Source organism: Lepidochelys olivacea (genome assembly GCF_965140295.1).
Source record: "Lepidochelys olivacea isolate rLepOli2 genome assembly, chromosome: 9".
In the NCBI taxonomy this organism is placed as follows: Eukaryota; Metazoa; Chordata; order Testudines; family Cheloniidae; genus Lepidochelys; species Lepidochelys olivacea.
The window spans coordinates 75,994,047-76,020,842 of NC_140419.1; the positions used below are offsets into that span (position 1 = coordinate 75,994,047).

The window sequence follows — 26,796 nt, forward strand, 5'->3', positions numbered from 1 at the left end:
CCATATTCACACTGTGGTGAATCCTTGATTCTCCATTTGCGCATTCGGTGCAGGCATCTTCCATATAATGTCCTAATATAGTTATGGTCATCCGCTGTCTTCAGCAGAGCAAGAAACCAGGCAGTTTGATGATGGGATCATCTATAAGGCATTTGTTGCTTACATCAGAGCCTGCCTATCGCATCCAATAAGTGTTTTCTGGGTTGAAGTTAAATGATAGAACACCTTGTCCAGAAAGGTCCAGTGGAACTTAAGGTGAGTACAAGGCAGATTAACAAGTTTTTCATGGAGTGGGAGGTTTTGGTTAGCAAGGATGTTGGAGGAAGGATGTTTGCGAGGATTGGAAGCCAAGGCAGCTGAGTGGACTTCAGGGTGCCAGTTACAAGTCTCAAAGATGGTATTAATTGGATATCAATGGACAGTGTACAAACTTAGCCATGGAATAAACTAAAGCCAGCGCTGCCATTCGTAGCATTTGAGCCCAGCTAGAGCCTGCTAGCTTTTGGATGATATTGATGCAACTCTTTATTTTATGGCTCACCTGCTTCAGATGTTGTTTATGAAATCAAGGGTGACTTCTAGGTAGCAGAGGTTAGGATCGTGGGTGATTGCCCTGCTACAAATGTTTACGTTCTGCATCCTCTTCGCTTCAGAACTAATCAGATGGAAAGCTGACAAAACTGTTTTTGATGGATTGGGTTTGAGTCATCAGTACAGAAAGTAGTTTTCCATCCTCTTCAGATCAACATTTAGGGTGTCTTCTGCTTCCATGACTGTTGCGGCCTGTGTCATTCATGCCAGGTCATCAGCGTAGAACTTGTTGCACATCATTTCAGGCACATCACTTATGTATAAGTTAAAAATGGAGGTTACTAGTACTGATCCCTGGGGGAGGCCATTGTGCAGACTCTGCTTTTTGCTAACCTGACTTCCTAGATGGACACAGAACGTTCTGTTCAAAAGCATTGATCTAATGACACAAAATGGCAGGTCACACTGAAGCAGGCTGGGTAGCTTTGGCAGTAGGCCCTTGTGTCGGATGCTATCATAGGCTGATGACAAGTTGATAAAAGCTGCAGCTATTTGAAGCTTCCCCAATACTGGGGACTACAATCCCCCTGGAACAGGTAAGATTCAGGGAATGGTGCGGCTGCTGTGACCAAGTGTTTGCACTGATACAATATTGAAATTTGGTATAATAATCACAATTCTCATTCATTATGGGCTACTGACAAAAGAGAAAAATTCCCTATTTGAACTTTGATATTTGGCCTTTCCATTGAAGGTCACAAAAAGGTCACCAGTTTGTCTTATTGATTTAAACTGTAACACTGTATACATTTGATACATCTCAGGCATGGCTTAACCAGCAGGATAGCAGAAAACAGGATGGCCTCTGTCATAAATATAAAGGTAAGGGTAAACACCTTTAAAATCCCTCCTGGCCAGAGGAAAAACCCTTTCAATTGTAAAGGGTTAAGAAGCTAGGATAACCTCGCTGGCACCTGACCAAAATGACCAATGAGGAGACAAGATACTTTCAAAACTGGAGGGGCGGAGAAACAAAGGTTCGCTCTGGCTGTGTGATGCTTTTGCCGGGAACAGAACAGGAATGGAGTCTTAGAACTTAGTAAGTAATCTAACTAGATATGCGTTAGATTCTGTTTTGTTTAAATGGCTGATAAAATAGCTGTGCTGAATGGAATGTAGATTCCTGTTTTTGTGTCTTTTTGCAACTTAAGGTTTTGCCTAGAGGGATTCTCTATGTTTTGAATCTGATTACCCTGTATTTACCATCCTGATTTTACAGAGATGATTCTTTTACTTTTTTTCTTCAATTAAAATTCTTCTTTTAAGAACCTGATTGCTTTTTCATTGTTCTTAAGATCCAAGGGTTTGGGTCTGTGTTCATCTATGCAAATTGGTGAGGATTTTTATCAAGCCTTCCCCAGGAAAGGAGGTATAGGGTTTGGGGAGGATTTGGGGGGGGGGAAAGATGTTTCCAAGCAGGCTTTTTCCTGGTTATATATCTGTTAGACGCTTGGTGGTGGCAGCAATAAAGTCCAAGGGAAAAAGGAAAATAGTTTGTACCTTGGGGAAGTTTTAACCTAAGCTGGTAAAAATAAGCTTAGGGGGTTTTCATGCAGGTCCCCACATCTGTACCCTAGAGTTCAGAGTGGGGAAGGAACCTTGACAGCCTCTATTAAAAGCGGGGAATGGTGTTTGGGAAGCTGGGTTCAGAAAGTTCTGTCTTGGACAATGGCAGGGAGTTGAGTTCAGGGCAGTTGAGGGAGAACCCTGTGTACAAACGTCCAGGAGGTCACCAACTCTGTTTCATAGATTTTACCCAAGAAAATGATCAAAGGCTAGTGAGTATCATTGGTGCCAGTACTGAGAGCCAGGCCCACCTGATAGCTAGACTGCTGTCAACTAATAAATATATAGGGTGGGATTTTCTATTGCGCTCACTGGCGTCAAAGGGAGTTTTACCATTGACTTCAATGGTAGCAGAGTTAGGCCAACTCTCAGCACTTCTGAAAATCCCACCAGAACTATGTAACATCACTAGGCACAGGTGTTATTTTTGTTAGACATGTCAGTACAATTTGAAAATGAATACTGCCGAAGAAATACAAGTTGCCTTGGAAGTTTCGATATTTCAATGGCTTTGCTCTGACTCCACAGAGGCTGCCATTTCCTTGCTAATAGGAAAGAAGTGACAGGAACTCAGACCAGGAGAAACTAATTCTGCAGTGACATCAAAGAGAAAAGTATGAAAAGTTTCCATACCATTTTTAGGTAAATTTCAATATGTACTGAACTGGAAAAGGTCGGTTTGTTTAGAATTGGCTATATTTGTTTGCTTTGCAGAATACATGTAACTTTAGCGCCCTCGTGGCCGAGATGGAGTCTGCTCTACAGGTAGCTCTGGCCAAGAGAAGGCGCGCGCAGAAATGCAGCAGGAAAAATCCCTTCCACTCCAGGGGCTTCTGTTCCAAACCCCGCAGAGTGAACACACACGCCTACAGGAAAAGTACAGTGGATATAAGAAAGGGAAATATTTATTACCAGAGGGGTGAGAGGAGAAAAATAACAAGGGGAAATATCGGAGGATCAGTAAAACACGGTTGCATCCAAACCAAGGCCCCACATGCCCAGTGGTAGCACAGGGTGAAAGGGCAGACACTGAGCAATGGGTCTGCACAAAGAGTTCAGCAGTCCTGAACAAAGTTCCAGTCCAGTAGTGAGTCTTGGGTGCTCCTGGTCATCTTCAGCACCAGTAAACTTTCCCCAACAAACCCCTCCGGTGCCCTCTTCTGCCGCTCTCTGCAAAGCCACACAGAGCGACCACCTCCCCACTTAACTAGCTAGCAGCCTCCCTCCTTATTCCCAGTGCAGAGTCACAAGCCCCAGTACTCACAGCCCCATGCAGCTCTGGGCAGCAGTGATACTGGGTCCAGTTCCAGCCTGTCCTTCTCGGGTGATTCCTCCCTGGCACAGTGCTCCTCCTGGCTCCTGTCCTTGGGTGTCCCCGATCCACCGCCCTGCCCTTCCCAGGCTTCAGGCAGGTTCTTTGCTGCTTCACTCTATGAGGGCCTGCAGGCTGAGCCCTTCAGTTCTGCAGAGAAGAACCTACGGGTGACAGTGGACGAGAAGCTGGATATGAGTCAACAGTGTGCCCTTGTTGCCAAGAAGGCCAATGGCATTTTGGGATGTATAAGTAGGGGCATTGCCAGCAGATCGAGGGACGTGATCGTTCCCCTCTATTCGACATTGGTGAGGCCTCATCTGGAGTACTGTGTCCAGTTTTGGGCCCCACACTACAAGAAAGATGTGGAGAAATTGGAAAGCATCCAGCGGAGGGCAACAAAAATGATTAGGGGGCTGGAACACATGAGTTATGAGGAGAGGCTGAGAGGACTGGGATTGTTTAGTCTACGGAAGAGAAGAATGAGGGGGGATTTGATAGCTGCTTTTAACTACCTGAAAGGTGGATCCAAAGAGGATGGATCTAGACTATTCTCAGTGATAGCAGATGACAGGACAAGGAGTAATGGCCTCAAGTTGCAGTGGGGGAGGTTTAGGTTGGATATTAGGAAAAACTTTTTCACTAGGAGGGTGGTGAAACACTGGAATGCGTTGCCTAGGGAGGTGGTGGAATCCCCTTCCTTAGAAGTTTTTAAGGTCAGGCTTGACAAAGCCCTGGCTGGGATGATTTAGTTGGGATTGGTCCTGCTCTGGGCAGGGGGTTGGACTAGATGGCCTCCAGAGGTCCCTTCCAACTCTGTTATTCTATGATTCTATGATTCTCTCTGGAGCTCCACACCCACACCCTGGAGTTTCCCTCCTTTCTCTCACAGCTCCCCCTCCCCATTAGGAAAAAGATTTAAAGGGGCCATGCTCTCTAAACCCCAAAGGGGTTACATACAGATCATCTGTGCTTCCTTTGCCCTGAATCCTGTGAACTCCTTGTCCTGTTCCTGTATGCCTCAGCACCATCCCAGGCTATCCCTTTTCTTGATGATTTTGTTGCATATGTTTCAATGAAACATTTAAAACTTAATTCACTACTTTTAAAAAAATTCTCCATCTTTCAAATTGCCAAAAATGTTTATCCATGTTAGTATTTACCCCACATTTAGTTACAATATCATGATGGTTGCATTTTAAAATAAAATATATAGCTACCACAACGTAGGAATGTATGTTTCTCACACTCTTTGCAATTCACCTTTAAATGTCCTTTTTTATTTAGCAAAGATGATAAGATATCTATAATTTGTTTTAATTTTATCAATGAGAATGATACAAGGAAGGAATGGCCCACTCTAATTTCTGAAAATTTTATATGACAAGTTCCTAATACAAAAAGTACTGGATCTAACACATGGGAATTCTGTATTAGATCTCATCTAGACAGCTAACGAGGAACAGATCACAGGACTAAAATCTGGTGGTAGTTAGGGCTTGACTAAACTGGGATTTTAAACCATATCAAATCAAGTTAATCCAGTTTGAAAAGACTTGCGTACACAGGATGCATCCCATCACTGCGCAATAACTAAGGCTATGATTTAGTCATGGATATTTTTAGTAAAAGTCATGGGCAGGTCTCGAGTAATAAACAAAAAATTCACGGCCTGTGATCTGTCCAGAACTTATAGTATAAATATGCCTGACAAAATGTATTTTTGGGAGGGGGGCAATGCTGAGGGGGGCAGTGCTGTGGGTAGAAGGCTGGGGCCAGTGGCACCAGTTGCTAGGAGCCGCCAGGCAGCAGCTGCCAGGGGCTGCCCCAGGACTGCTCCTGGGGGCCACCAGGCAACAGCTGCCCCAGGACTCCTGCCGGCTATCCCATGGTGTTTTGCAATTAGACTATTACTGACCTGTCCGTTTGCCTGTGTGCCCTCCCATGTCCCGGTATAACACCCTTGCCACTTTAAAAGCTGACACAGAGCCAGATTTTCCCATTTGCTTCTGGATCCCAATGCATCATTCTTGCAATACAATTACAACCCCAGAAGCTCCACAATATGCCTCGTGCAGCTGCTTGGAGCAGTGATGAGACCCTGGATCTCATCACCATCTGGGAAAAAGCATCAGGTCATGAAACTCTTGTGGCCAGCCACAAGAATCAAGGTCTTTTTGTGGACATTGCAAAGTAGATGTCCACGAGGGGTCACCACCAGGATGTCGAGTAGAGCTGGATAAAGAGCAAGCAGCTCAGGAGAAAATGCATTGAAATGTGGCACAAAAGGACATAATCTGTGACCTGTCCATTGTTTATTCAAACAATGGTTTGTTGATAAATTGTATCCACTATTTGACCACACTTTGGTTCGTTATGAAATATATTCAAGAGGCCAAATAATCATTGTCAGTCAGGTTTAATAATATAGTGCAGGGAAAAGGTTCAATGTGATACCCGTCTCTGGGAAGCCATCTCACGCAGTGATGTTACATGCACCTTATGCAGAAGGTGGGCTCCCAAAGTTACACACTTCAGCTGGTATCATTTATATGATGATTTAACAAATTACACATCTCTTTACACATCATTAAAATCCAGCCCATCAGTTTGTCCCAGTTCCCTAATCTTCCTTATCCTTGTTTGGGATACTAGCATTACAGATACTGGTCCATGAAGATACTTCCCTCACTTGTGTTAAGTCATAGAATGAACATATCTTGATTTTGACAAGTTTCCTACCTGTTTATGCCAAATGTTTACTTCAAAAAATGCAAGGTGTTATGGGATACATAGCATAAGTGAACATGATTTATGTCAAAGGTCTGTGTAACGGTATAGGCCAGTTTAGGCTATATTACTGTTACAATATTTGTGCTTAATGTTACTGATCCTTAATGCATACTAACATGCATATTAGTGTGTGTATAATACATATTATTAATATGATATTATGCTAACCAGCATGTATTAGTCAACAGAAAATTTAGTTAATGTTCCTAGTTCACATGAGATACAATAATCATGATGTGATTACATTTGTTGAGTGCAATCAGAATAAAGTGCAAAATAGTAAAATATATATTTGGTACTTTGAAACAGCCAGTTTCTCAAAGGTGAAAAGAATTATGAGCCAAATGAGCTGGGAGAAAGAATTTTAAACAGAAGAATGTGAATGATAATAGAACATAAGAACGGCGATACTGGGTCAGACCAAAGGTCCATCTAGCCCAGTATTCTGTCTTCCAACAGTGGCCAATGCCAGATGCCCCAGAGGCAATGAATAGAAGAGGTAATCATCAAGTGATCCATCCCGTCGCCCATTCCCAGCTTCTGGCAAACAGAGGCTAGGGACACCATTCCTGTTCATCCTGGCTAATAGTTATTGATAGACCTATCCTCCATAAATTTATCTAGTTCTTTTTTGAACCCTGTTACAGTCTTGGTCTTCACAACATCCTCTGGCAAAGAGTTCCACAGGTTGACTCTGCATTGTGTGAAAAAATACTTCCTTTTGTTTGTTTTAACCCTGTTGCCTATTAATTTCATTTGGTGGCTCCTAGTTCTTGTATTATGAGAAGGAGTAAATAACACTTCCTTATTTACTTTGTCCACACCAGTCATGATTTTATAATACCAGTTTAGAATTAGTTGAAAGCATTTTAAGAGTTCAATTTAAATTTTTCACCTTTTATGTGGCTTATTTATTTAATCTCAGACAACAAAATTAAAAACAGATCAGATTATCTTGTTGCTGACAGATAATTTTAATTTCTGGTTCATTGGCCCCATGTTTTTTTATTTAGGCTTCCAGCACTGCAGGAGAATTCCTAAGTCCCAAACTTTCTAAATTAATGGGGATTTGTTTGTTGTTAAAAGTTATCCTAAAACTTATCCTAATAGTAACTGTTTAGGAACATTTTAGTAGATGCCCAAAAGCCAAAATCCCACAATCTAGAAAGAAGACCACACTGATTTAAAAAAAAACAACCTGGCTTAGATGGGAAGTGAAAACAGCTATAAATATATATAACAAATGTAAGAAAGGGAAATCTGATAGTAATAAATATAAAATCAAAAGCTAGGGATTGTAGAAAATTGATAAGGGAAGGAAAAGGACACAAGGGGAAATATGTGGTCAGTAAAGTTAAGGATAATAATGAGTTTAAATAGATTAGGAATTCTAACAATGGTATTGGTCCATTAATAGATGGAAATGATAGAATTCTCAATAAAAATGCACAAAAGACAGAAGTATTCAAAAATATTTCTGTTCTGTATTTGGGATAAACCCAGGTGATGCAGCCATATCATGTTGATTATGTTATGATGAAATACTTTCCACTAAGGATGTTAAACAGCAGTGACTAAAAAGAATTTTTAAAATCAGCAGGTCCAGATAACTTACATCCAAGAGTTTTCAAAGAGCTGGCTGTTGAGCTTTCTGGACTGTTAATGTCGATTTCCTTGAGTCTTGGAACCCTGGGGAAGTTCCAGAGTACTGAAAGAAAGCTAATGTTGTGCCAATATTTAAAAAGGGTAAATGGGACAATCTGGGTAATTATAGGCCTGTCACAAGTCTCCATTAGTCCCTCTTCTGCTATTGGATGCTCTATTCGAATGGATTGGGGTAGGGGTGGTTGCGATACAGAGATCCAAATTCTAGTACCTGTGGGTTTATCATAGTAATTGTGGACTATGCCACTTGATACCTGGAAGATCTGCTCTTGGCAACGTCACAGGCCATAGCTAATGAGCTATTTAAAGTATTTTCCTGAACAGGGATCCTATATATGATATTAATTGATATGGGGAGTGCATTCATGTCCCAGCTAATTCAGGAGTTATGTTTCCCCCTTAATATATGATTAGTAAGGACCTCTGTTTACCACCCACAGACAGACAGGCTAGTAGAACGCTTTAACAGGGAACTTAAAGGAATGCTATGTACATTTGTGACTACTGAATCCTGAAATTGGGATAAGATGCTATTGTATCTATTGTTTGCAGGCCAAGAAGTCCCATAGTGGGACTTCTATGGGGTTCTCCCCATTCAAGTTACTATATGGAAGACAGCCCAGGGCCAGGAGTATTTTAGACCTCTTGTAAACATTCTGGCATGACCAAAGTATCGAGGGCCAGAGTGTAACTCAGTGTGTCCTCAGTCTATGGGAATGACTAGACTTAGCATCTGAAGAAGTGTGTTTTACCCATGAAAGCTTATGCCCAAATAAATCTGTTAGTCTTTAAGGTGCCACCAGACTCCTTGTTGTTTTTGTGGATACAGAGTAACACGGCTACTCCCTAATATGAGACTTAGTAGGGACCTTTGCCAGAAAGAAGATGTGGGCTGCACAACATTTCTAAAATACAGGAAGACAGATTAGCTTTTATGATCACAATGGTCCCTTCCGGCTCTACAGTCTATGAACAATCTCTGAGGGCCAGATTCACAGCAGTACTTAGATGACTAATCTCTACAATTAGGTGTCTAAATCTCATTCTTAGGGCACCATTGTGATTCATAAAACTCCTGTTCAGTTGCTGCCTAACTCTGCAGACACCTAAACTTGGTCAGAGCCTACATTTTTTCAGCAAAGTTTTTCTAGGCATAAGCGCCGACTTCCACTGTTACCGGTAGCTGCTTGACCGCACCCCCACCCCTGGCCCCACCTCCATTCCACCCCTTCCCCAAAGTCCCCGCTCCCTTCCTTCCCCCATTCCACCCCCTACCTCCAAGTCCCCTCCCCTGCCCTGCCTCTTCTCTGCCTCCCCTGAGTGCGCTGCATCCCCACTCCTCCCTCCTGGAAAGTCCTAAGCGCCGTCAAACAGATGTTTGGTGGCGGGAACCGCTGGGAGGTAGGCGGAGTAGCGGGGATGCAACATGCTTGGCAGCAGGAGTAGGTGGGGTGGGGGGGAGAGGAGCTTGGCTGCTGGTGAGTGCAGAGCACCCACTAATTTTTCCCCAAGGGTACTACAGCCCCGGAGCACCCATGAGTTGGCACCTATGCTAGGCACCCATGTTTCTGCCTCTGGGCATACACACTGCTCCCTCACTGTAGGTGCCCAAACACCTCACTCCTACCTATGCTCCAGAGTGATTCACGAACCAGGTGAAGATAGGCACTCGCCCATCTAACTCACACATGGGGCCTGATATGGTAGGCTTGCTTAGAGGTGTCTAACTCCTCACCACAACAAGTCATTCCTTTAATCCTGGGGTTTGTGCCCTCAGCCAGTCTGTGGGAGACCACTGCTTCAAGTCCTCCTCCGCCCCATGAGAAGGGATTTGAACAGGGATCTACCACCTCATGGAAGAGTGCTCTAACCACCTGATTAGAAAAGGAGTACTTGTGGCACCTTACATTTGTTAGTCTCTAAGGTGCCACAAGTACTCCTTTTCTTTTTGCGGATACAGACTAACACAACTGCTACTCTGAAACCTGTCACTTGATTAGAGTCAATCTCACTCTCTATGGCCCAATTAACATTTAATTAAAGTGAAATATCTTCAACAGGCAAGACCGAGGGAACCCCACATCAGTCCATTCTTTAGCTCAGGGGTTAAGGCACTCTCCTGAGTGGTGGCAGATCCTTGTTCAAATGCTTTATCCTCAACATCAGAGGGGGGAACTCAAACCAGTGGTTTCCTGCATTCTGGTTAACTAAAGTTGATAACGGAGATCTACCAATTCCCCAGCTGTTGCGTGTGGAGTTAGGTGGTCTGAGAGCATGCCTACCAGATTGGGCCCCACACACGAGTTAGATGGAGTAGCACCTATCTTTCCCCAGTTCATAAATCGTTAGCAGAGATAGGCACCTAAGTTTGGGCTGCAGGGAAGCACCTATCAGAGAAGGGCAGGGTTTAGCACATGCTCCTGTCATTGGCATCTCCCATTAGCTAGCTTAGCTGACTCCCCACCTAGTATGCTGGCTTTGTGAATCACATTGTAAGACACCTCTCTCGTCCCATACATTGTATAGGATGCCTTTGTAGCTCACAGACTTGTTCCTGTTATTTTCTGGATGCCTAAAAATTAGGCATTATAATGCTGAGAGTCACAACACCAAAGTCCCTTTGTGAATCAGGGACTGAGTGTGTGGGGACACTTATTCTTACACCTGGCGCTCATTAATCTGAAATCATCTTTGGCCAATGGCTGACTCAAAATGCATTGTGTATGGCACAATCATATTGTTGCCCCTTTTGGCCCAAGTGGTCAGGCAATATTTGGGGACTTGCCAGGCTGCTTCCACTGGAAGGAGAAATTGAGAATACAACTCAGGTACCTCTTTGGTGCAAATGTGTTTATTTACAAAGAATGTACACAAAGTCCTGTTTCCATGATCATAGTAGAAATAAATAACAGCAGGCAGCCCAAGTCTGCTTTTCCCACAAGTAGTGTGTCCAAAAGAAGCTCTGTCTCATCTTCCTCCCAAGGACATGCTTTGTCACAATTTCAGGGTAATTGCACCTGTATCCCTTTCCTCCATGGTCCACTCCAGGAGATTCTAGTTTGGTCTCAGGTCTCCAGCTGTCACCTGTCTCTGGGCAGGAACCCCTGTCCCGCTCCCTTCTGACTGGTAGGTTTTAAATCTGCACTGCTCCCTGTCTTATACTGCAATATCTCCAGCAAGCCAGTCTGCCTAAAGGCCAGCACTTTCTCTCCAAAGGCTATGACCAGTGTATTGCCAGCAGTTACAAATTACCACACAGCTCTTTCTAAGCAAGCCTATTTATTCTTAAGGTAAAAGCATTACAGACAAAACACAAAAATAAATAAAAAACAATGCACATGCTAAAAGCTTACCAAAGGTCACCTATCAGTCTTATGGGACCTTGGTAAGCCTAAGTCTTTCCAATCCTACAGCAAGGCTTGGGGCCCTTGGCCAGGAAGTCCCATTTGTTTGCTGGATCAGAGAGAAGACTGAAGTCAGCTTAAACACAGTGTTTTTATATCAAAAGCCCTTTCTTTGTCTGTTGGTTTCTGGAGAAACCAGTTTCTGCAAGCCTTCTCCAGAGGTGATACTTCTCTGGAGGTGTTTATAATCTAAGTGATTCACCATAATCACCCCCCATTTTTCTTGACTCTTAGCAAAGCTGTGACAATCCGCCCCCCCACCCCACCCCTCCAGAGCTGTATACAATCCCTGGCCCACAGTGATACATAAAAACACTCATGCACTTAATACAACACAATCCACAAAGATATTGCATGTGGTTGCAGTGTCTGTCACAAAACTCACAATTGCTTCTCTCAGGGCAGGACTACACTATAGCAGGGATGGAGATGAGATCGAGCCACTGGTGGTCGATTTAGCAGGTCTAGTAAAGACCCGCCAAATCGACTGCAGATTGCTCTCCAGTCAACCCCTGTACTCTACCTCCGACCAGAAGAGTAAGGTAAGTCGATGGGAGATTTTCTCCCATTGACCTCCCACGGTGTAGACCCCACGGTAACTTGACCTAAGGTACGTCCACTCCAGCTACATTATTCATGTAGCTCGAGTTGCGTAGCCTCACTTTCTGTCTCTAGCACACAAAGATGCATACTGCTACTACCAATCAACCCCCTCACCTGTCCACTTGCAACTAGTCCCAGGGAAACCCCTGAGCCCACACTGCTTGATTACTTTGCTAAGTTGTCCATTGCCTTGGGAGGTGGCTTCTGATAGTTTGCAGCTATCCTATCTTCAAGGGATATTTAATTGTTCTTTTTATTTAGTTTGAAGGAAGGGTGCTTAGCATTTCCGTCAGAATTAATGAGATCTGTGATTGTTTATAGACCAAAGACCCATTTCATGACAGCCATTAACATGTTCCAGCATAACAGTACACTGCAGAAGTATCTAGGGAAAAGTAATTTCCTAGTGATTACTAAAATCAATTTGTTCCATGAATATTTTCAGAAAAATCAAAATATTTTTGTAAAACAATAAGGTGAAAAGAAAAGCATAGTAAACATAATGTAAAAGTTAATTGTGGAACTAACCCCATAGTTTCCAAAACACTCAACCACACAAAGATGTTCACAGGAAGCCTCATATGACTTTGGGTCCCAGTTTAAAGTCATTAGGATGTTCACAAGCGACCCCGGAAGATCTTAGGTTGGTTTCAATGGAACTTAGGAGCCTAAATACATTTGAGGACCTGCGTGCTTTTATCACTGAAAAATGCAGGTTGGAGGGGCAGAAATCCTGAAGTGAATGGTGTCAGTTAGCTATTGTGGAATCATCAGTGGAACTTAACCACAGCAGCAACCTGTATCTGAGAATTCACCGCAGGACTCACCCTAAATACCTGGCCCTCCCACTCCAGATGTGTGCTTGGAACAATGTGCCAAGTTTCAGTAGTTTGTGAATTGCTTTTGAATCCTTCATGACGACGGCTGCTCTACCATGCACTCCAACATGAGAGAATTCTGCATGTCTTAAAGAAAGCGACTGCTTTTTTCAGGAGTCAGAGAGGCAGGGGACTTGCCACACCCCAAATATGGGCACCTATCGACTTAATATGCAATTTCTTGTGATCTAGAAAGCACACCTTAAAATATAATTAATCCCCCCAAACACCTTCCTAATGTAACTGGTGCCAGTCCTGGACCTGAAAAGGATTCAGCATACCTGCAGAAAGGTATGGCATGCACTATATACATATTCACGCAGCAATGAAACTGCGTGACAATGCTTTTCAACAGGTGGGCTTATGAGGCTGGCAGGGCAGGGTCACCAGGGTTCATGCTACCAGCATAAAGCACTGTGTGCAAAGCCACAAGCTGCCTCCATCCTAGTAACACATAACAGTCATAAATGGGCTGTGCTGGGTATTGCAAATTGGCAGTGGAGCCCTGCCATGTCGTGCCAGGAAGGTGGAAGCAGAAGCCCCCATGGGAGCTGGTGTGGAGAGAGCCCTGTCTCAGAACCAATGGCATGAGACAGCCCATTATTTATCCTCCCTCCATGGGCCCCAAACCCATGGCACGGGGGGGGGGGGGGGGCTGCTTTCTCCCTTGCTGCCTCCCCGCCCCCTTGTTGGGCTCCAGGCCCTGCTGGGGGAGGGAAGGTGCAGCTGGCTAGGCAGCCATGTTGTTGGGCTCAGGGACGAGCAGACACAATCCTGCTGCCCCTGGTAACTTTCAGGGAAGTTTCTGTCACAGCCTCTGGGGGGATGTGGGCGGCGGGGAGGGGGGAAGGAGCCCGCAGCGGCTGCCCAGCGCGGCGCACACGGCTTGGAGACCCCCTCCCGCTGCCCAGCGAGCCCCTGTCTGCCGACACCAGGCACCCCCCGTCAACCCAGCCAGGCAGGCCACCACTGCGCTACCTCCCGCACCGGGCTGGGGACGGGAGCCTTATTCAGCGAGCGCTTTAGGCCGGCTCCCCTGCGCAGACAGCGTAAAGCCAGCAGCTTCCCCTTGCGTGCGCTGCGAGTCTCTCTCGGGCTAAGGCTCCGGCCCCGCCTCCCTTGCTCTTGCCTGAGTCTCCCATTGGCCAGCTGGTGCGTCACTCTCAGGCTGGACCCATCTCGCGCTCCCCATTCATGCAGTTTGGTTGCGTGTTGGTGTATTTTACTGTTTGCAATAAAGAGGGGGGGATTTTTTTTTTGTTCAGTTTCTGCTGCAATTAACTCTTGGTCCCTTATAAAATTTTTTTGGCAATTTTGCAGAACGGTTGAAACAGTTTTTTGTTTTCTGATTGCATTTGTTTTTTAATAGATCTCTTATCTATTTTGCAATCAACTATTAAGGTGCAACTATGCCCAAAAGAAAGGTAAGTACAAAAAATAGGGGGGGGGAGAGAAATGGGGAATGAAGGAGAGAGATTAGAGGAGCGTTTACAAAAATATCTATAATTTATGCGTGTGTATGTAGAGTTTTTGCATATTAATTTTTTTGTGCATGTCCTAAAGTGGAGCTGGAACTAAAGGGCAATGATTAGAATGTGCGGTCGGGCTCATCTGTGGGAGCAGGGGAGCGTCTGAGTTCACTTTGGGCTGTTTTGTTTGCAAGGAGAAGGCTAAGCAGTGTCTCCATGCTGGATTACAAACAGCCATAGTGCTGCTGCTGCCCCTATGGAGAATACAGGCAGGCAGAGCTAGCCACGGAAGGCTGTGCTTCTCCAAGCGCCCCGAAAAGCGCATGGCTGGACAGCCAGAACCTTCCCATTAATCGCCGGGGGCATTTTAGTGTTGATTGGGCCATTGCCTGGGAGGATTTGAGTCTAAACGGTGCCTCTTTCTCCTGCGTTTGCCTTTGTTCTCCCTTTTTTTTTTCTCTCCCACTTCTTGTCATACCAGATGGTTGTGCAATGGTAATTTGGAGCCATTAGGCGGCGCAGAGTTTGAAACTGTCCTTGAAGGGAAGAGAGGCTGGGAAGGATTCACAACCAGAATTAGTAACTTTGACTCTGCTCAGCAGCTGGTCTTTCCTAGCTTGCTTTTCAGCAAGCCCAGAGCTGTTTGCAAAGGGGCAGCCGGGCCCCTAAAATTCCAACATCTAAAATAGTGCTGCCTAGCAGACGCTAGTGTAGCTGTGACCGTGTGTGCATTTTAAGGGTCAAACACTTGGTTATCTCAGCATCTCCCCTTCATTTATGTGTGTTGCATGTTTGCATTTTGAAGGCATTCTGCTATTAAGTGACGACACGGGCATTTCCTGTCTTCTGAGAAATACACTTGCTGGGGGCTCTTATTTCTCCGGGTGTACTGGAATTGGGTGTAGCCTGTGTTGCAATGTGTGACACGCCTCCCTTCCTCCCACTAATCCTGAGGGCATTAAAGCAGGTCCCCATCCATCCAGCTGCTGCTGTCTCTTCCCCCTACTGTAAGTGGGATGCCTCTGGGCATAGATAGTAGAGCATTGTCCTTGCATAGGGCTGACAACGACCTTGTTGTTGCAGGTAATTTGGCGGGAACTTTTTAAATGTGGGGACGCTTTGACGCAATGACGTTTAACAAAAGTGGGAGCCCGAGGCATTGTGGGAGTTGTAGTCTTTTATCTGGGAACTTTGAAGTGATCTTAGGCTCTTGCACTGATCTGACTTGAAAGCACAGCTGCACATTTTTAGCTGTTGGATGTGGGGGAGGAGTGGAACAGAAGTTACACAATTATTATTTTTTGCTTGATCACTTTGCAAACTTTATTTACTGCCGGGGATCGTATGACTAAAAAGTGCGCAAGGTAGAAGGGCAATGAGAAGAGCTGGTAATACGAGAAACTGCAAGGATATGAAATCAAGGAGAGCTGTTTTAACTGGTGAACTAAGACATGAAGATAAAATTGACTGTGATATATTTGAAATTACTTTTTTAGTAGGTCTCCCCATGCTGCATGTAGACTTATTGAGAGAAAATGGCATGTAGTATTTTCCAACCTCACACTGAAAATAGGTCCAGCATTAATTCCATTTTCACAGACTTCCTTATTCTGGTCACCTCTATGATAATTCTCAAATGCCTGTTTGCAAGCATTTGGCATAATTTCCCCTTCATGACTGTAAAGAATGCAAACCTTTTACATTTTGCTCTTTTAATTTTTTTATGCAGGCTGCAGCTGAAGGCGAGGTGAAGGAGGAGGTAGGTTTATAAAATATTAATAAAATGAACTTATTTCTCTCAGAACTTGTGTGGTGGTAAACAGTTTAAAACACTGGTCACCAACCAGTAGATCACAATTGGCTTGTCGATCCTGGAGCCTCTGACAGTCGATCGCGATCTCCGGCTGCGAAAGGTCCAGCGGCTGCCTGCCTGCCCTCGCTCTGCGCCACTCCCAGAGGTGACGAGCATGCTCCTGCGGCCCCGGGTGGGAAATGTGTCTCCGCACGCTGCTCCTGCCTGCAAGCACCACCCCTGCAGCTCCCATTGCCTGGGAACAGGGAACTGCGGCCAATGGGAGCTGCGAGGGAGTGCCTGCAGGCAGGAGCAGCGCTCAGACACGCACACACACACACACACACCAGCAGGCCACAGGGGCGTGCTGGCCACTTCTGGGAGCGGCGTGGGTCCAGGGCAGGCAGGGAGCCCGCCTTAGCCCTGCTGCGCTGCTGACCAGGAGCCGCCCGGCAGGAGCCCAGCCCTGAGCCCCCTCCCAGAGCCAGCGCCCTGTACCCCCTCCTGCACCCTGAACTTCTCCTACACCCAAGCCCTGAGCCCCCTCCTGGAGCCAGCACCCCGTATCCTCTCCTGCACCCCAACACTCTGCCCCAGCCCAGAGCCCCCTCCTAGAGCTTGCACCCCTCATCCCCCCTGCACCCCAACACCCTGCCCCCCAGGCTTAGCCTGGAGCTTCCCCCAACACCCCGAACCCCTCAGCCCAGAGCCCTCACCCCAACCCCCTGCCTCAGCCCGGAGAAAGTGAGTGAGGGTCGGGGAAAGCGAGCAACGGAGGGAGGGGGGATGGAGTGAGCAGGGCAGGGCCTCGGAAGAGGTGGGGTAGATCCTGGGTTACACGTAAATTCAAAAAGTGAGCTTATGTGTAAAAAGATTGGAGACCACTGGTTTAAAAGAAATTACTAACTGAGGCCCCTCACTCCAATAGAGGTATCTGTTTGCACAGAACCTTGTCTGTGAGCAGTCACATGGGTCTGTGCTAGCAGATTTTGATGCAGGTTCTGGGTGTCGGGGATGAAATATCACGTGATAGGGAACGCTGGGTCCAGTCTGTTGGACTATAACTTGAGAGACATTTTGGAGAATTCACTGCCTGTCCCAGCTGTTAAGCTGTCTGAAACTGGAAGCTTCGGTGCACTAACATGCACAGATTTAGAGAAAGCTGTTCCTGGTACAGGAGAATTTGGAGTTCCACAGCCAAAGATAATCAGTTTCAGGTTAAATGTGGTCCTTAGACCACAGTCTTGCTTCTCTTAGGCACAGAGATCTAACTATGCATAGGAGCTTACAGTATTGGGTCCTTATTATTTACCTGGGTTTGGTGAAAAGGGGGGAAATGGTGAAAGAAATAGGCATTTCTATTTTGCTTTTTAGGAAAAAGGCAAACCCATTACATCCATAGCTCTGTAAATGATCTTGGTATTTGTTTTAATGCTTCATTAAATAATGGTTGCATCAAATTATTTTATGATGATGATGATATAATTCTGAGAATGTATGGCTCTTTCTTTAAATTTTAGTGACACCTCTTTCTTTTATGCAGCCAAAAAGAAGGTCAGCTAGATTATCAGCAGTGAGTATCTTTTTTTTTAAATTGAATTTGTGATGTACGTGATGATGACAATTCAGGAAGATTGGAGTAGGAAGAATCTCATGGTGATGAGAAGAGTATAGGTAGATATGTGTTCACACTTACATTTAAAAATAAAACTCATAGTCCATGCTTCCATGGCTTGTGTACCAACATATTACAGAACCTACTCACAGATTTTACATGTGAGATAAATCCACTATGCTAGTTTGACATAAAAACCATCATATTCAGGAATGGCTGGATCCTGCAATCTTTACTCACATGTGTAGTCCCATTGATTTCAGCAGCACAACTCTTGGGAACAAGAACTGCAGATTGGAGGCCTAAGATCTGCAAATTCTAAAGAGGGCATTACGTTTGAAGACAGGAAAGTTCAGGGCAAAGCCAAAGTACTATATAAGCCCAGTCCTGTAAGTGCTCTATGCCTGGCAGTCTTCTTCCACATGCAGAACACTCAAAGGATTGGGATCAATTTATGCTACCAAGGAAATTACAACAGGAAACAAAGAAAATGAATGCTGCCATATTGGTGAAAAGTTGCACCTCATTTTGGTAAAACAGAAGATACCTATGCATACCAGGAACCCTCTGCAAAGGATAGGGGTAAAAATCATCTCAGACAGCAAGAGACTTCAGAAAAGTTTAGTGTCCATTTCCACATCCTGTGGATCTTTACTTAAGATGCTGTCACATGTGTAGTAGTGCAGGACTCTCATCTCTCCCTACACAGTACATGTACTTATTAAATATTTTAGTCATAACCACTGCCACATACTTCATTTTCCTCATGTATCTGAGTGAAATGACACATACTAATTTATATATCTCAGTCTTGTAAATGATTATGGTTCATATTCTTTTCTGGTCCTTTACACTACACAGGGGAGCATATAGCCCTGCATCTATGCTTTTAATATGTTTTAAATTTGCATACGGAGTAAGTATGTTGAGGTTGTTAATAAGACCATTGTAGTGCTCTTCAGGTGGTATATTTCTTATTTTACAATATGCTTTTTGTACAGAAACCTGCTCCACCTAAACCGGAGCCAAAGCCCAAAAAGGCAGCACCTAAGGTAAATATTTAAGACCTCTTTAATACAGCGGTTTTCTTTTTCAAAATGTATTTATAGGAATGATGCGCATAACGAGTCAATTAGTTTTTTAATATTTTTAATGAGATTATGTATTTTGCCCAGTTAGAGGAATCTCTGTCAGTATCTTAGAAATTACAGATGGCAAAGAGCTAGTGAGTGTTCTTTTTCACACTACTTCCAGTGCAGGAACATTCCCTATGGTAAATTCTTGAGTGATTTGTCTGAAGAAATTTTAAACAAATTGTGATGATTCTTTCACTGCTTGCCATGGGAGACTATTCAAAGCATCAATCTCCTAACAATATGTGTGGAATAGAGACCACAGAGCCATAATTGTAGGCAGTGCCGGTAGCTATGCCTATAAGAAAGTGTTTTACACTGTACATAGTAAGACCCTGTTTTCAGTTGCGTATTAATTTGTCAGACTTTAACCACTGGGATTAAAATTTTCTATGCTTTATCTCCTCAGGCTAGATATATATTTTTTTAATGTTCAGAAAAAATACCTTTTCTGAGAATGAAGTTAGCAAAACTACCTATTTTTTCCTGATTTTTTTTTTAATATTAAATTTCCAACCATTTTTTTTAAAGCTCCTTGGTGCTTTAGAGCAGGAACTCAAAATTTGGCAGGGGATAGTTGTGGGATCAAAGAAGTGTCTTTTGTTGACCTGTTGAAAATTCACCCAGATGTGGCCAAATTATAGGCCTTTGAGCATCACCTTTTGCACATTCTCAGCAGAGCAAGTTAGAGGCTTCCTGTTAAAATATCTGAAAAATCCAACAGTCTGAGCATGCTCTGTGACTCACAGCTCTCTTTGTGGCTCTGAATGGATACCCAAGCAAAGCAGCAACTGCAAAATATCCTTTACCCTATACAAAGGAGTGTTAGGATAAAAGCCAGGAGATCATGAGTTCTGCTTCCACTTTCTGATGTTTATAATGTATTCTTAACAGCCCTTATTAAACAAGGCCTCATACACCTTAAGGGACAGGCAACTATTATTCTCTCTCCCCATTTTACACTTGAAGTAACTGAAAGGTTGCACGAAGTCACTTCAGGGACAGCTGGGAATAGAACATAGGTCTCGAATATGGCAGACCCAAGTCTCATCCACTTAGGTACTGTGCCTTTCAGAACAAAGGTTACAAATCTACATACTTAGTTCTACAGTTGAGCCAGTAGACCACAATCCAGAGCCAGTAACAGAACTTAAGAAGCTTGAGACTGAGCATTCTTCTCCTGTCTCACAAACAGACATGCGCAAGTCACTAGCAAAGTGTGTATTGGCTCCATATAGTGGCGAATCTACATAGAAAACGAGAACCTACTGATACCATGAGTTTCCCTTTTAGCTGTTTTGTGGGTCAAAAGGTCCTGAGTTCAGACTCTGCTGCTGCTGACTCATGCAGAAATCACTGTGGTGCCTCGTGATGCACTTTGTTTTTTTCAATTTGCTTTTTAAAAAACTTAAGAAACTACATAAAAAACCTGTTAATAGAATGTTAGGTGCAAACTTAATCCTTCAACAGTTAGGAAATATCACAATTAAAGTTGACTGTCCATAGGTAGTGTGGCCCCCCCCCCAAGTACATAGCATCGTGTTGCAGTCTAATTAAATGATCACATAGTATTTGTTCGCCCAGAGTAGTGCCTCATTCATTGCACAGTGAATGAAGTAGTGGGTTGCAAGGAAAAGGAGAATGTTCTCTTGTGTGTAAGGCTCTGGACTTGGACCCAGAGGAGCTGGGTTCTACTCGTGGCTCTCTGAGACTCTGAGGAGATGCTGGGCGAGGCTATCAATATGTACACACAAGGAGATGAAATGTAGGTTTCAGAGGCTACTGTAATTCCGGCACTGTCCAATTTTAACTTTTCATCATTAACATTTTCATCCTTAACATTCTTTTAACAGCTTTTTGTTTATAATTATAAGAATAGCTTTCATCTTCTTAAATATATCCTTATTAAATAAAGCAGGGTTGAAAAAAATCACATGATGTATTAATCACCTGATGTTGCCATCTTTGGGCTTCCCATTCATTCAGGAAAAATTATTAAAATGACATTGGCCCTCCTCCCATGGAAAGAGCTGCAGGAGAAGGCCTAGAAACGAAAAATTCCATCAGGATTCCCTTGTGCAGGATCATTCTGTTCTGGGAACAGATATATCACACACCAATGTTGCAGAATGGCCAGTAGTTTTGTCCCCAGAAGCCAGGGATTGACGTTGATGTCTGGAATCTGTGGCAGGCCATGGCTTTTTGTGTAGAGATCCTGTGTCCCTGACAGAATGGCTCCATAAGAGTTGTGCTACCAAGAAATCCCGAGTCATTGGCTGCTCCTGGAACCTCTTTTAAGATGGTGCTTTCCCAGTAAAGAGAAGGCTGTGGAACAGTTAATAAGATTCCATTAGTTTCCCGTGGGAGAGAGGCAGGAATGGATTCCCTTCTTCAACCATCAACCCCCAATCCTATGGAAGGGACTCCACAAGGAAGGTGCTCTGAAGGTAGATCACCACTACCGTTTCTTTGTTTGGGAAGTGGTGGGAGGGAGAGAGACCCTGAAGAGGACCCTCCACACCCCTAGTTCTGGGCAAATGTTCTAGCCCATTAACCTTTATGAAGGTCTCTTGAGGCTTTATACAAATGGTCCCATTTAGTGAGTTTTGTCACGTTAGTATAAAATAATTGCCATACACTACTAGGCTAAAAGTGTTGAAGAAATAGGTATAGGTGTAGCTGTGTCAGTCCCAGTATATTAGAGAGACAAGGTGGGTGAGGTAATTGGTCCAATAAAAGACATTACCTCACTCACTTAGTCTCTGTAAGAAACAGGTACATTTTTATGAATTGTAATCCCTGAGACCACATCATCTTTTAAAGGATATTTTATGAGCAGTAATTTTCCAAGTATTCATGGTTCCTCTGTCTTTTGGAGTGGAAGAAGATGTTAGGGTTGGTATAATCAGAAGTTTTGGCACTCAGGTGCAAATCCCTGGAATTGAAGTAGGTGGGAGTTGTGAAGCGGTGGTTTGATCCAAAAGTATAGAAGGCTGTTACTTCAGAGTTATGGTGTCAGAGGGCTTTTTTCCTTCTTTTGATTTAATTGTGACTCCTGTGTAAAAAGTTGCAATTATTGCAATATGCATTAAAACTTTAATTTCAATTTTTTTTCTTTATATCTATAGTGATACAGTTGAATTTGCACAACTCATACATGATATATATTGCTTGGAACAACAAGGAATATTTTTGCAATATTCTTTGGTGACTTCAGCTTTCCTCTCTCTCACTCTTCTAATTTATATTTAGAGCATCTCTGAAGAATTCTAATGTTTCCATTGACTGTGCATGCTCTTAGATTAGTCTTTCTTTTAATGTCGTTTGGCAGGTAGCTCAACTGCCAAAATGCAAGCTCATCAACACTTTTAGCTAACTTAATAAAATGTATGTTTAAAATGGGAATTTCTTTAACCCCAGACATAACTACCTTTGACTTTGTTCCTCTAGATTATTCATTCCCAGTAGTATATCAAGGACAGGATAGAGAATAAAGGATTTCTTGATAGAAATTTTCATCTGGTGCACCTCACCTTTGTTAATTGTATTTCCAATAAGTAGTAGTTAGTTATACAAACTTTAGACTTGAAAATATTGATGCTTTAATGCAATCTCCAGTTTTGTGTGCATCTATCATGCATTTTTGTTCATGTGATTACTTCTAACAGAAAGAGAAGGCAGCAAATGATAAAAAGGAGGACAAAAAAGCAGCAGCAAAGGGGAAGAAGGGAGCCAAAGGCAAAGATGAAACTAAGCAAGATGATGCTAAAGAAGAAAACCACTCTGAAAATGGAGATACCAAAACTAATGAGGTACCTTAACTGCAGTGAATATTAAAAGCATAGTCACAAACAGCTTTGTTTTTATTGCAGCTGCAGAGACAAAGGATTCCTCTTACCTTTCAGTTAATTGATATCTATTGGGTAAGGGCTGACAGGGATAACAGCAATAGGGGCCTCTTTCTGGAAGCAATGAGAGAACTTTTCCTTCAAACACACATCTGCTCTGTAGCCTCATGCTTTCCTTTCTCCCATTGGGTCAGGGAAGAACCAGAAGACCTAGGTAGCTGCAGCTCCCCTGATGTGTTCCCTCACCCACCCTGGGCTGGGCTTTGTGCAGGGTATATGCATACTCTGTGCAGCCTCTGAATCCTGTCATGCTGGTTCCACTCTGTAGAGCCTATTGCACGTGCAGAGGTGGGGTCAGATTTGTTTCTATACAGAAATTTACTCTGGGCTGGGAGTGGAGGAGAAGAAGGGATGTGGAAAAGATATCATGTGTGGGTGATTCTTTTCTCTCTCTCTTCCCCTTCTCTCCCAGCATGCTGCTTTTAGTATCCAAGCTTTCAGTTAAAAAAGGTCACTCTTCAAGTCTTGAACATCCTTGTATTGTTTAATACCTTTAAAGAAAATGACTTCTTGACTCAACAGCCTGTATGATAAAAAGTGAATATTGGAGCAGTATGTACAGAAGTGTCTTTCAAAGGCTGTGAGTATTTTTTTAAGGGGCAGGTGGAATCTGTTTTTAGCTAAGTTTGTTCTGTAGTAAGAACATTTTTAAAAACCAGTAGAAAGAACTATATTTGTAAAAGTTGGACAGTAGGGAAGCAGATAACTGCAGTTTTACATATACATTTCAGATTTCCTTTCTGATCTATAGAAATGAGGTTTTGTATCCTGCCACCAACATATGGTTGATGTGAATCTCAAAAATATTCCAAATTTTCACCTGTTTGGATTTACATTAATATTGCAGTGTTAGCTGCAGCATCAGTCCTGTTGTAAAATTTGTAACATTTGTCAACCAAGGTTCCAGTCTGTTTATATTTCCCTTAGTAATTTTGTATCCCTTTCTAGTTAGGTAAGTTTTTTGCAAACTAACCTGTTCAGCAGGTGGGTTAGAGTGGGGCTTTGCTGGAGTGAAAACATAACATTTCTGTTCTTCCCAAACACTTTTAGGCACCAGCTGCTGAAGCATCCGATGATAAGGAAGCCAAGTCCGAGTAATGTTAACCTTGCCCTATATCTCCATCATCTGGTATCCATACCTCCATGCTGTATTGTTAACAGAGAGGAATATTTTTATCAACTATTTTATAAATGCAGGTTTTTTTAGCATGAATTTAATTATGGAACATCTTCATCTCGGTTACTTGGGAATTAAATCCCTAACAAAACAAAACAAAAAATCATTGTTTTTAAATTTTGTGATTGTAATAGTTTGTATGGTACATGGAAAGAATAAGTGGTGGTAGCTTTCGACTTCTGTCAGTGTGTCCCTTTTTGTGTAAGTCATGCTTACAGACTTCAGATTTTAATTTTACCCTTGTATGTGTTATATGGTTTCTTAAAGTGGGGAGGTCTCAAAACAAATAACTGCGTTAAACATTCCAGTGGTTCTGTGGGTTGCTTTTATAAAGAAGGTGAGATATTTTCATGAAAATCCTAGGAGCTGGAAATCTGTTTCCCAAATGTAACTTTATTTTGTCACTTTTGGAGAAAAAAATAAAGTGTAATCATGTTTTTAAATGAAATACAAACATTTCTTTTAAAAGGGCAGGTTGGTTGTATGTACCCACTGTTAGGAATTTTGCTGGATTTATCTTAATAAAAAAGACTCCTCGAAAGTTGATTGTGGTTTGTTGCTTGTGCTGTAAACTTGTATTGCTGGAAAAGTAATAATTCCCCTAAAGGTGATCGGTAGCACAATGTTTTATCTTGAAAACATGTAGGTGATGAGCTTGAATTCACAATATGATCAATGCTTGGGGCCTCTAAGCCATTTTCTCCAGCTATGTAGACAAACACCACTTTATGGGCCATATCCACAGTTGGTAGAGCTAGCATGGCTACATTGGTTTTTATGGCGTTTTGGTATAAATCAGCATATCTGGTTCTAGATCTTCAAGTGAAGATTTATGTCTTATTTCACAAATGGTAATGCCTGTGAGGTACTTCTATCGTTTAAGCAAAGATGATGTACTTGGCATCTTTAAAATATATGGCATAACCATTTTAGAAATTAGGATGATGAATCTTCCCAAATTTAAAGAGCAGAACCTATTTAACTTAGACCTGTCTATCCCTCTGGTATGTTTTCTAAGTCCTTCTTGCTGTAAGACCATTGCACAAGCTTCTGTATCGAGGCTTAAAGGGTTTAAATCAAACCCTCAATAGTAAGAAAGGACTTTCTGTAGTGCTAGGGGAATGTTCTATAGCACTAGATAAAATTATGAACTTTCACAATTCTTGTTTATAATTTACTTATTTAAAAATGTGTTGTGTACTCATGAAATTCATTTATAAGCCCCTCTACTCTCCTCTAGTAGGAGGCTACAGGTGGAAAAAAAGTGTTTTCCATTAATGCAACACTCTTCCTGATTAGTGTCAGCCTCATTAAATTGGAAAACAGTAACTAGGCTCAGGGCCAGGGTTTGTATGGAGTAATACGTTTTCTACCTAATTTTATGCATGTGACTGTATATCAAGGATGTTTTAAATTTTCCTCCGTAAGTCTCCTTTTATTCAAAAGGCTCAGTTCACACTATTGGCCAGATATATCTGGTAAGAAGCAAAATGACTGGCAGTGCAGAATTAAAAACTTTTATTGTATAAGACAATCTAGCAACCGGAAGCATGAAATACTACGTGCTTGTAGTGGTGGTTTTTCTTTTAAATACAAGAAATCACTTGACATGATACATTTTAGTATAAGCCTTTGAAAAGGCTAGGTTTGGTACAGGAAGGTACAGCAGAGAAAGACACAGATAAAGCACACAGCTTATGAGAACAGAATATGTTCTGCACTTCTAGATTTATTTTTATAAGGGGTGGGGAGGACAAAATGAGGGTTGTGAATTTGGGCCTTAGTGTGCAAAGTGAGAACTGCATACAAACAGATGGGTGTGTTCAGTAAATAACTAAGTTTCAGCACTCCAATCAGAATCTTTACATGACTAGTCTGTTTCACTACATTGCATATAAATTGTAGAATTTGTTAGTATTTCCCTCCTTCCTCCGCCTCATTCTTTGTACGTCATGGTCTCCATTTACATTACCCCTATACCCAAGTATCAACAGTTAGAAGTGATACGCAGGGGGAATGAGGCTTGTGCTATTCCTTGCTTATTTTAAAAGAAGGTTTGAACAATTTTTTTAAAAAAGGTGTTTTGTCTTTTCTGCATTATAAATTCAATTCTTGTCAACCCAGGAAGACTAACTGACCAGAGAATGAGTGAGGTTGTGGTCAGAGAGATGCAACCTCTTGGGCCTCTTTCTGAACCATAAAGAAGCAACAGCAACCAAACCATATAGACAGCTCCAATTTATGTGTGTTGCCAGGCCATTCTTCAAAGTCAATGCTGTAGACAGAATTTAACTTTTTCCTGTATGTTAGTACAAGCCCTGGAATGTCCATGATTTTTAACCCATTTATCTGATGTCATTATTATTGAGTTTGTATTGCAGTATTGTCCAAAGGATAGTCACAGGCCCTGCCCCAAAATGCTGTTCAGTTGTGTAGAAGTGGCTTAAAAGAATGGTATCCAGTAGTTAAAATCATTAAGTTTCAAGACAACTAGTTGAAATTTCCCCAAATCACCTTCAATCACTAGTATTTTGGTATCTTCCCAACTTTACTAAGAAGGATTGTAAATGTTTTAGGACCTGATCTTTCCTTCCCATAGGAAAAACTCCCAAGAGAAAGAATACTTGTGTTTTTTATTCTTCTAGCACAGCTGGTCCACCACTTTGTCTCCTCAGGTATATGATAATGGCCTAGGGGAAGAAGCTGATTGATTGGCCAGAACTCCTGTGAGTGACAGAATATCCCCTGTTCATTATTGGATAATCACCAATAGCTCAGTCAAGGGATATTACTAGATTTAGCTGGTGAAAGAGGGGAGTGGGTTGTCTTTTGGATCTTTATAAACTATTTTGATTTTAGTTCAGAAGAAACTCCATACCAGTGGGTGCCT

The 26,796-nt window shown here is 42.8% G+C and overlaps 1 protein-coding gene and 1 long non-coding RNA gene across 2 annotated transcripts; one reads left to right on the forward strand and one right to left on the reverse strand.

The window, feature by feature from the left end:
* Window positions 1-13,976: 13,976 nt before the first annotated feature.
* Window positions 13,977-24,452, forward strand: HMGN5 (high mobility group nucleosome binding domain 5). The gene is made up of 6 exons (XM_084639374.1): window positions 13,977-14,236; window positions 16,011-16,040; window positions 17,617-17,646; window positions 18,690-18,740; window positions 22,490-22,633; window positions 23,780-24,452. The coding sequence occupies exons 1-6, from the start codon at window positions 14,222-14,224 to the stop codon at window positions 23,825-23,827; spliced, it is 318 nt and encodes a 105-aa protein (XP_084495500.1). The 5' UTR covers window positions 13,977-14,221; the 3' UTR covers window positions 23,828-24,452.
* LOC311526397 lies at window positions 18,821-23,786 on the reverse strand. The gene is made up of 2 exons (XR_014713000.1): window positions 23,703-23,786; window positions 18,821-21,146 (listed from the first exon to the last, which is right to left on the reverse strand). It is a non-coding gene; the product is annotated as an uncharacterized lncRNA (long non-coding RNA).
* Window positions 24,453-26,796: the final 2,344 nt, after the last annotated feature.